Source organism: Humulus lupulus, chromosome 8 (assembly GCF_963169125.1).
Source record: "Humulus lupulus chromosome 8, drHumLupu1.1, whole genome shotgun sequence".
NCBI lineage: Eukaryota > Viridiplantae > Streptophyta > Magnoliopsida > Rosales > Cannabaceae > Humulus > Humulus lupulus.
The window spans coordinates 2942927-2953934 of NC_084800.1; the positions used below are offsets into that span (position 1 = coordinate 2942927).

General features: G+C 39.2%; 1 protein-coding gene across 1 annotated transcript; it reads left to right on the forward strand.

The window, feature by feature from the left end:
• Positions 1-6246: 6246 nt before the first annotated feature.
• Positions 6247-10799, forward strand: LOC133794165 (external alternative NAD(P)H-ubiquinone oxidoreductase B2, mitochondrial-like). Its single transcript, XM_062231365.1, has 10 exons — positions 6247-6421; positions 7086-7362; positions 7586-7792; positions 8010-8260; positions 8552-8771; positions 8867-8971; positions 9348-9620; positions 9717-9838; positions 9977-10096; positions 10363-10799. The coding sequence occupies exons 1-10, from the start codon at positions 6333-6335 to the stop codon at positions 10448-10450; spliced, it is 1752 nt and encodes a 583-aa protein (XP_062087349.1). The 5' UTR covers positions 6247-6332; the 3' UTR covers positions 10451-10799.
• The last annotated feature ends 209 nt before the right edge of the window (positions 10800-11008 follow it).

Sequence of the window (11008 nt, forward strand, 5' to 3'; positions counted from 1 at the left end):
AGCATGCTGGATACCTTGTTTATGAATATTGGACATGTGATATATGTTTGGTGGCATGGCTTACCTATGTATGGCGCTGACTTATTAGTCAGAATCGACAATGGTGCCAGATCCGTCTGTGAAGCTGTGACTTATTAGTTACGTTCACCACGGGCTGAGCACTGGTCGTGTTTTACCGACCCAGGAGTCAGAAGTGGGAGTGCGTTGTGAACGCCGGGCCAATTAAAGATTAGATCTAATCGAGGTCAGCACTGAATGACTCATATGGGGTATTAGTGCTGGACCGACCGGAAGGTCAATGAGAACTTATAAGCGCTTGCCTGGTCTATGACCAGATGTTTATGGCCAAGGTATATGACCCCGGTGACTGTTTGTCACATGGCCAGGGGACGCTGTCCATTGCACGACTCTAGGGTCGGGAGGAAGGTTATGTTGGTGACCATTCACCATGCACCTGTCCTAATCAAACTTATGAAAAGATCACTTATCAGCTAAGCCCTGGTGACCCTATCGTCACATGGCTAGAAGGAGCGATGCTCATTATTGTGACTTTTGGCTATTGTCACCTATTTTTTTGGACTGATAGTCCTGAATGGTTATTATGATCGTTGTTGATATTATATCATGTTATATTGTGTTTTCTTGCTGGGCTTCGGCTCACGGGTGCTACGTGGTGCAGGTAAAGGCAAGAGGAAGTTGGACCATCCTTGAGTTGGAGAGGTTAGGTGATGACGTGTACATATGCAGCTGCTCGTCCGCCACGGACGAGGTTTAAAGTGGAACTAGGGTTGAACCCTGTTTTGCCGCTTAGAACGGCCGGTTGTATATATTTTCTGTAATAAACTCTGAAACTTTATTTTCGGGATCCCAATGTATATATTAAACGTTCTAGTGAAACGTTACAACTTATCCAAAATGTTTAATCCCTAAACCGCTAATCGTACTTAGTTCACGATTTTGGCCAAATGACTCGATTAGCGAGTTTAGCACTGTTTACAAGGCACACCGTAACGGTCCCTGGAGTTGGGGCGTTACATCCGAGAAGTGCCGTCAGGTTGCAGAACGAAGGTTGAGGCCCTGGGAAACAGGCGGTGGCGCAGGACTAGCAAACGGCGAAGTATTTCGTCGGCGAGGTCGGACATGCAAAGCTCTAGCGAGCGTTCTGGTTTTTCTTTTTCTTAAGCTGGTTCGGAAGTGGAAAAGTGCCGAATGTTCGTAATCTGAGTCTTTATATCAGCCTCCAAATCCTGGCCCCCGATCCAACGGTCAGGTGCCTCTTCATCCGACGACCAAGGATCGCGCAGAAGACATTTATGAGCCCTATTTGGCCTGGATCCTCAGCACCTCCAATCCGACGGTCCAGGAGTGGCGGATGCCAAAGGACGCCCCATCCTACGGTCCACCCTATTCCAAGGAAATTAATGATGACTCTCCCCGTGCGGATGGGACGCCTCGTGACGAGCGCTGACACCCTAACCTAGGCCTAGCGGACTTTGGGAGGCCTAGGCGACTCTTCGAGGCCCTTGCTGCAGTTACGTGGCGACACGTGTGTCACTATTCTTGAAGCAGCCCAAGGGTAAACGACCCCGAAGTACATCAAATGTTCAAGGCTGGGTAACCTGCCACAACCACGGCCTTCCCGCCAAGCCCCCTGGCCTTGACAGAAATTGGGGAGGCAACTTGGCAAGAACCGCGAGGGTGGTGCAACCCTCCCGCCGGCTAGCCCGGGTGAAGGCTTGGGGTGTAAATGTTATCCCCATTTCCTGTCAGGGTTTTGGGCCTTCGCCCCGGCCCACGGTCAGGGGACCAACTCGGTATTTGGGCCTTGCCCGAGGACTCCGGACTGGGCCTGCATATATGGGTCCGGGACGTTCCTCCGGGTTCGTCTCCAGCTTGAACGGTCCCCCGGCAATGTCCGGAGTGCCCGGACTGTCGTGGCCATCGCATCCCCGTCCCAGCCCTGGAATGGTCCGGGCTCGGAGTAAACGTAGCGGGCCAGGAGTAAACGAACCTGGACCGCTTCTTCCCCAGTCGTCCAAGACACTGAAACCGCCTCATTTCGCGTGAGCCTTGTCCCCCCACTTTTCACCTTCAGAAAGGGTCATCTTGGGATTATCTGCTGGCGTGTCAGGACTGCGCAGCCAAGTACTCTGACCGGTCTTGTCTCCCAAATCGGCCTCATGACTCGAAGTGGTCAGAGCCAAAGCGCCGTTTTTTCGGGGGAATGCTTGCGTCTCAGGGCAACTAATTGGGCCTGAGCTGGTTTGGATTTGGTGTGCTGTATATCTTTTTAGCTGGGGCCTCCACTAGGGAGGTCCCTTGTGCACAGTCCTCGGATGGGTCCGGGTCGGATCCGGCCCAAACCTGATGTCCCCCTCGTCCTATAAATACAAGTTGTAATACAACGTAGAAAAGGGAGAGAGAAGGCAGAACCCCTGTTCAAATATAATTAGAAAACTCCATTGTAAAAGCTTATTCTAGCTCTAATACAGATTTATACATGGACTCGTGGACTAAGGCTAGTTAACGCCCCAACCACGTAAAACCCTTGCGTCGATCTTCCATTTTCATTATTATTATCAGTAAATACCCTTCGTTAAGAAAGTTGCCGAAAATCTCGGTAAACAAAAGTGACCCGTAATCGGGTTAGCAAAAATGACCCGTAACTTGCCCAATTAAGAAAAAAAAAAATTTAACCCATCCAATAATTTGGGCGGGTTGGTCGGGTTAACCCGCCCAAACCAAAATGGCATTTTTTTTTTTTTGCGGGTTGGTTGGGTCAACCTGCCCAAACAAAAGTGATATTTTTTTTTTAACATTTTTGTAATTTTTTTCTTTTAAATACTAGTACTAATAGTGTGAAGTTTATATTTTTAAGCTTAAAACAATATTTTAAATTTATAGTAAAAAAATTAAAACAAAACTTAATTAATTTATATATTTATTTGAATATATTAAAAATAATAAATTCTTAATTAGGCGGGTTGGGTTATATTGGGCGGGTTGATAATTATTTTCAACCCGCCCAATGTAACAATTGGGCGGTTTAAATTTGGTCGGTTTATTCGGGTTGCGTTTTTTGTCGGTTTTTTCGAGTTTGTTTGGGTGGTTTATTCGGGTTGGGCGGGTTGTAAAATTTTTTGCACAACCCTAATGCACATTATGATTTAGCAACATGTTATTACTGTTCACGAGCATATTGAATTTTCTTGCTGGGCTTCGGCTCACGGGTGCTATGTGGTGCAGGTAAAGGCAAAAGAAAGCTGGACCATCCATGAGTTGGAGAGCTTAGGTGACGATGTGTACATATGCGGCTGCTCGACCGCCACGGCCGAGGGTTGAAAGAGGAACTAGGGTTAAACCCTATTTTGCCGCTTAGGTCGGCTGGTTGTAAATATTTTCTTGTAATTTACCTTTAAATTATATTTTTGGGATCCCATTGTATATGGTAAACGTTTTAGTGAAACGTTATATCTTAACCAAAAATTTTAACCCTAAACCGCTAATCATACTTAGTTACACGATTATGGCCAAATGACTCGATTAGCGAGTTTAACACTGTTTAAAATGCTCACTGTAACGGTCCCTGGAGTTTAGGGCGTTATAACTACCCTCCCCTTGGAGAAAATTGGCATAAAGATTAGACATTCTAGCTTGCCCTTCCATTCCATCTGCTAACACATTATCCTTTCTACTAACAAACTTTAAACAACAATAATCAAAACTAGTAGCAAAGCTAACCAGTTCAACATAACTATTACAACTAGTCCAGTTAGGTGCAAAAGCTGAAGCATTCAGAGCATTAACCAAAACCAAGTAGTTCGAAAACATTGCTATTCGTCTCCAACATTTATCTCTTGTCCACTTCAGTGCCATAAAAATTGCCAAGAGTTCACCATGTATTGCATTTACAGCTTCAGAACTTGTTGTTTTTGCAATCCAATCTGGTTTGTTACATTCAAAAGCAACTACTGTAAACACATGCCCAATTTTCCTTGACAGTGTGCATCTACAGAAAGGAGTATTGTAATCAACTCCCATTAATGAGCTTAATCCATTCAGCCGCCTATAAATAGGGCTAGGGCATCACTTGTAAAATGATCCCAACTTTTAGTGTATGTAAAAACGTTGCTGGAATTCCAAGAGAACTTGAGCTTTGTAAGTTCTTCATCATAAATACAATTGACTCGTGGATTGTGACTAATTAATAGATTGAATCACGTAAAAACCGTGTGTTCGATCTTCTTCTTCTTTAAGCTTTTCATTAATTTGGTAGTTGATGAAAAAATCAATCAACAAAGACAAAAATGATATTTTATAATTTGAGGAGGAATGAGAACGACAATCCCTCCAATCTCATGGTGTGACAGTCAGAATCCCGTGATCCGTAAGGGGAAAGATCAGGTAAGCTGTGCAATCCCACATTGCCTGGGGAAGGTAAAGTATAATGATTGTAAGACTGTGTAGGTATGGGACTACACAGTTCAAGAGGGATTAAATGGATTGATGGGTACTACCTATATCAGGAAGGTGCATCTTCTTTTCGGTAGCTCATCACTAGAGAACTCCATGGTTAAGCGTGCTTGGCCTGGAGTAATCTAGGGATGGGTGACCTCCTGGGAAGTTTTCCCAGGAAGTGTGCGAGTGAGGACAAAGCACGCTGGAAAGACTTGTCTTGGTTTGTAGGGCCAGTCGTCATTCCAGAAAGCAGTCATAGTGACGTGGGGCGTCACACATGGGATTGCCAATCTCATATCCCAAATTAGTGTGGGTCCCCATATTTTTTTTCTCATTCCTAACAAAAATTAAGGAAATAAACAAAAGTAATGAATCTCATTCTCCATTCCCTTTCCTTAATCCCATAATTAAACACACACCATCTGTTTTCAAATTACCCATTTCTTTTCTCAACCGCTAAAAGAAGATTTTAATAAAGTTGGGAGTTGCAACTAAGAAAGACATCACAAAATTTATTTATTCGGGCTAAACATGAATAAATAATGTTGGCTATATATTTGTTTGTTTGAGCTCATTATTAAATTAAAAGACTCCACAATCAACAAAATTGGGCTGAGTGAGACCATTGAGAAAGAGCCTGCTGATGTTGAATATGGGTCCTTTTCATATGGTGTTTTGAGTTATATAAATTATGATACTCTCTTAATTTAGTTCAACAAATCGAATATTCTACTACACTAAATTCAATATTTGCTTTGCTGTATTCTTAACCAGATTCGCCGGTTCGATTTGGGTGGGTCCCTTCCCTACTCACGCCACTAATCACCAATAACATGCCATTAATGAATTAATTAGCTAATTAGAAATATTAACTCCAAGTGGAAAAATGGTATTATATTAAATTAATAAATGGCGTAAAGGCAGTCCCAAAATCATGACCTAGGCAGAAACAGAACACTACAGAACAGACTAGCATTCTTCTAGAATGTGATGCCAGATAGGATGAGCTCCTTTCTTTGCCTCAATTCTTTCCATTGTACAGTTGTTAAGTTCTGGTCAAAATTGAACCATGTGATTACGTCAATTGCGTCTTGGTTTTCCTTAACTTAAACTTAATTCATATTTAAGTCTCCTCGTCTCCTTTAACTTAAACTTCTATTTTACTTGGCTTCCCACTTTCTATGTAAAAAATAATAAAAATAGTAACCAACCACCAAACATGCCATTTAATTTTCTAAAATAATTTAAAATCATTGACCTAATTTCACTCTGTCTTCAGCCATCTTATTTTAGACCAAATAACACAGCATGCAATCTTGTAAAGGTCAAATTTAGAGAACAAAAGCATATTTAGTTGTCTTTTTTTTTTTTCAAAATCAGGAGAGCCACCGACCCAATAAGGAATATTCTAATCACAAATTTTTTTGGAGCCACAGTTGTGTAATATTTATTACGCAACCATTTTCCAAAATGTCACGTTTTTCAGTATTCCAATAAAATTGGATTCTTCAGTCAGATTTAGACCTACTGGTACTGACCGTTAGATCACCAGATCAGGAGACTGATCAAATTGATCACGCGGCTTCCAGCACATCACGTGGGCCCACTTTCACACGTGTCAACTTACTGATATGACAAATGTTTAAGGTCGTAACCCTACGACACGTGTCACATTTTTCTTGCTCGCCAAGTCAAGAAAGGCAAAAGAAAAAAGGCCAGCCGTTGTCACGAAGTGCATCACGTTCCTCCTCTCCTTCACCAGATTCCGCTAGACCGTATAAATACATAACCAATACTTTCTCTCTCTAAAACGCAGTTCCTCCCTCTCTCTCTCTCTATAACTTTCTCTGTTTGATCAAAGGGAGAAGAAAAAAATGAGAGGTTCCACAGTTTTTCAGAGAGTTTCTAGAGCTTTCCATGACCATCCATCGCTCTCGAAACTGCTTGTGGTCGTCACTGTCAGGTATTCTACGATTTGTTTTACTTGTTCTGTTTCATATTTGTAGATTTCTTTTATGTTTCTCTGTTTGGTTGAGGTTTTTTGGGTTTTTTTTTGTTTTCATCTTAATGGTAGGGGAGGTGTTTTTGGCTTAAGTTGTTAGTATAGATTTGATTTTGGAAATTATAAAGATGATTTTAATTTGGCTATAGGAAATATATATTTATATATGTACTGCGGATTGTCCTGGTTGTGTCTTAAATCTGATATTAGATTTGTTTACTTTTGATGAGAGCAGTTGAAATTTTATGAAATTAAATGCACAAGGTTTTGTTGGTTATACAGCATTATTACCTCACATTGAATAATGAAAATTCTGAAACTTTCTTTTTGGTGGTTATTATTAACCACCCTCCAAAAAAATGGGATTTTTCTTTATGAGCATATATTCTATTCTAATTCATTGGTCACTATTACATTTTGCTTTTGTGAAGTGACAGAATATGAAAAATTCAAAACCCCTTGTGCATTTTTTTTTTATTTTCTGGAAAGAATGCATGTGTAAAGAGATTATTTTTTGTTGTAACATATGTTATCAAATGATTAATCATAATCAGATCAAAAAAATGATTATAGTTTGTGTTGTTTCTTATATACTTGGCTTGTGTTTTTTGCTATTTGTTTACAGTGGTGGAGGGCTTGTGGCTTATGCCGAGGCAAACCAAGTTAACAGCCCCCAAATCACAAATGTATCTGAGGTGGATAGCAAGAAAAAGAAAGTCATTGTACTTGGCACAGGCTGGGCTGGAACAAGTTTCCTGAGGAATCTGAGTAATCCCTCCTATGAGGTTCAGGTTGTATCGCCTCGTAATTATTTTGCTTTCACCCCTTTGCTTCCAAGTGTTACATGTGGTACAGTGGAAGCTCGCAGCATTGTGGAACCTGTTCGTAACATTGTCAGGAAGGTAGTGAACCAACCTATGTGTATCAGTCGTTTAGAATTACATAACTGCAGTTATTCAATTCTATCATATAGTTGTAAGAAATGAGTAGCTGTGGTCCTAGTTTTACGAACGAAAAATTTGATTTGTTATCATTGGTATCTATTTCTGTAGCGTAGATTGTTATATTTTGGTTTCACTGTGAGATAGTAGTTAACTAAGCAATGGTTTGATTTTGCTGATGCAGAAAAATGTAGATGTTCAATTCTGTGAAGCAGAATGTATCAAAATTGATGCAAAAAACAAGAAAATCTATTGCCGATCTAATCAAAACAACAATTTGAATGGACAAGAAGAATTTGTTTTGGACTATGACGTGCTTGTAATAGGTATTGGAGCCAATGTTAATACATTCAATACCCCTGGCGTGATGGAGCACTGCCACTTCTTGAAGGTATCTTTTTCGCCATTTGTGTAGAAGTTTTTTGTTTTTTAGAATAAGATGAATATAAGTTTTTTTAACCCCCCTAAAAAAAATATATATATATTTAATAGGAAAATATTTGTTTTGTCTTTTGGGACATTGGCCAGAGCAACCACTTTGATCCGATATGTAGTATGTACTAAGGGACAGTATTTGTGATATACATCTCATGAAAATTCTCATGCAGGAAGTTGAGGATGCTCAAAAGATCAGAAGAACCGTTATTGACTGCTTTGAAAGGGCTTGCCTACCAACTGTGAGCAATGAAGAGAAGAAGAGGATTCTTCATTTCGCTATTGTTGGTGGTGGCCCAACTGGTGTGGAGTTTGCTGCAGAGCTTCATGATTTTGTTAATGAGGATTTGGTCAAACTGTATCCCGGGGTGAAAGATCTTGTAAAAATCACTCTTTTAGAGGCAGGAGGTCATATTCTGGGAATGTAAGTAAAATTTGAAATCTAAAATACTCATTTCATTGAGAAACTAGTTGTCACTGAGATGATCATTCTCATCGTAGCTCTATTATAACACGTCTTTCAAGGCTGTTATATAATTTCCTACCTAAATGATTCTATTTAAGCAGGAGAGATCAACTTATTCTTTCTGCTTCCAATTAGGGAGTGATGAAGCAACAATTGATTTATAATGTAAAAAATGAAGTTAAAATACTTTCTGAGTAAAGCATGTGATATGAATGCTTGAATCTGACTATAGATCTCATGGATTTGCAGGTTTGACAAAAGAATTACAGCTTTTGCTGAACAAAAGTTTCAAAGAGAGGGCATTGATGTGAAAACAGGATCAATGGTTGTCAAAGTATCTGATAAAGAAATATCTACCAAAGAAATGAAAACAGGCGAAATTTCTACCATACCTTATGGGATGGTTCTCTGGTCAACTGGTATTGGAACGCGCCCTGTGGTAAAAGATTTTATGATGCAAGTTGGTCAGGTGAGTTAGTGCCGTTCTACAAATATGCTTATCTTGCTGCTTTGTTTTAATTTTTTCTCTCATCCCTTAAACAAGTGTTGCTTCATTGAGCACAGGCTAATAGGCGAGCACTGGCGACTGATGAATGGCTGCGAGTTGAGGGATGTGACAACGTATATGCCCTTGGTGATTGTGCTACCATCAATCAGCGAAAAGTCATGGTACCTGCTCTTGTTTTTTCTTATATATCAAACTTTCTGGCTGTTGCATTATTATCTTCAAGAGCTACCTGTCATATAAGTATTGTCTTCTATAATTGTGTAAATTTCCAACACAACTGCCTTCTCCTTTTCCTACTACTGTGTTGTTTTTCTTCCATGATGGAAAAAAGAGTAGTATCCTGTACTGATTTTCCTCGAGAAATTGAGTGTAATAATTTAGCCATCCTTTTACCGGAAGAAACACATTTGTCCATACTTGAAATATAGGCTTAACGATTAGATTCTGTTAAAACTGTTCCATGTGTTGATTCCAGGTGCTCATTTTATTTTATTTGTTGAGGGAGAGTTAATTTTTTTTATTCCAAATGCATTACAGGAAGATATTTCAGCAATATTTACCAAGGCAGACAAGGACAATTCAGGAACACTTACAGCGAAAGAATTTGAAGAAGTCCTTACTGACATCTGTGAAAGATACCCTCAGGTGGAGCTTTATCTGAAGAGCAAGCAGATGGGCGATATTGTTGACCTTTTAAAGGAATCAAAGGGGGATGTTTCAAAAGAATCCATAGAACTGAATATTGAAGAATTTAAAGCAGCTCTTTCTCAAGTGGATTCCCAGATGAAATTTCTTCCAGCTACAGCTCAGGTACTATAGTCAACATTTTCTCCCCCTTTCCATGTATATTCCAACGTTGGTTATTGAATACATGTCAACTCACCGTTTATCATCTGTCGATTTCAGGTTGCAGCCCAGCAAGGTGTTTACCTAGCTAAATGTCTCAACCGTATCGAAGAGTGTGAAAAAAATCCAGAAGGTCCTCTCAGGTTCAGGGGATCAGGTCGCCACAGATTCCGTCCCTTTAGGTACCAATTGAACCCCACTTCAATTTTTGCCGGGTTTATGATCATTGATCGTATTATTATTATTATTACTGTTACTGACTCGAAGCATCATAATGCATAGTCATTAAATTTTTTTTTTGGTCTGGTCCTTTCTGAAAGGTACAAACATCTTGGACAATTTGCTCCATTGGGGGGAGAGCAAACAGCAGCTCAACTTCCTGGAGATTGGGTTTCTATTGGCAAGAGCTCTCAGTGGCTCTGGTATTCTGTGTATGCAAGGTAAATTGTTTCTCTTTTGGGGTCATATTTGTCAGAAGTTTGTGTTGAATTGAAAAACAATTGGAATTTTTTGTCCCACATTGTTATATAAATATAAATATATTATTATATTTATATTATGATTTTTAGTTAAAAGTTTTATATTCTAAGTATTATATCTAATTACATTATATTTTTTCTTACAATATTTTCAAACATTTTGGAAGAAAGTGCAAACATAGTTTTAAATTTGAATCTACTAACCACTCTTTGTTTCAATGGTTCAGCAAACAAGTCAGCTGGCGTAACAGAGCACTTGTGGTTTCGGACTGGACAAGGCGTTTCATTTATGGGAGAGACTCTAGCCGCATATGAGGATGTTGACAACCCTTTCCTAGCCTGCTGCAAATCATTCATGTCTCCAATTTTTGACAATAAAAAGAGAAAAGTTTTTGTTTTCTTAAATTAAATTCTTCATTATATTCAAAAACAGTAGTCAGCCGCTGTTGCAATAATGTTTCAATCTCTATATTCTGATTTTGTCCTTTGTAAAATGTACTTATCAAGATTCAAAAGACGAGTCTTTAGGTTAAACAACTGTCATTTTTAGGATAAATTTTGGCTTACGAACTTAATGATTTTTTTGTTGTATTGTATTCCGTTCGCTTCAATTTCAGTAGTTGTTGAGTAATAGCAACTCCAACTACTAGTTATTTTTTTTAAAGACTTTATTATCAACTACTCTAGTTATTTTAATTTTTTTTTGTTCTTCTAGTATTGTATTATTAACAATTACTTAAAAAATGTATATTGTATTATTAACAAAAGAAAGAAGTGTTATCTTTTATTCACAAGTTTATTTGCAGTAAAAAAATCACAACCTACGAGATTTTCTATAAAATTATGTTAAAATTCAACTTTCTTTCATTTGAC

Excerpts from the sequence above, each read along its gene's own strand:
- LOC133794165 (XM_062231365.1), top strand. The coding sequence starts at position 6,333 with ATGAGAGGTTCCACAGTTTTTCAGAGAGTTTCTAGAGCTTTCCATGAC. Across the intron at positions 8,261-8,551 it reads GGAGGTCATATTCTGGGAAT|GTTTGACAAAAGAATTACAG; the intron begins GTAAGTAAAATT and ends ATGGATTTGCAG. Across the intron at positions 9,621-9,716 it reads TTCTTCCAGCTACAGCTCAG|GTTGCAGCCCAGCAAGGTGT; the intron begins GTACTATAGTCA and ends TGTCGATTTCAG.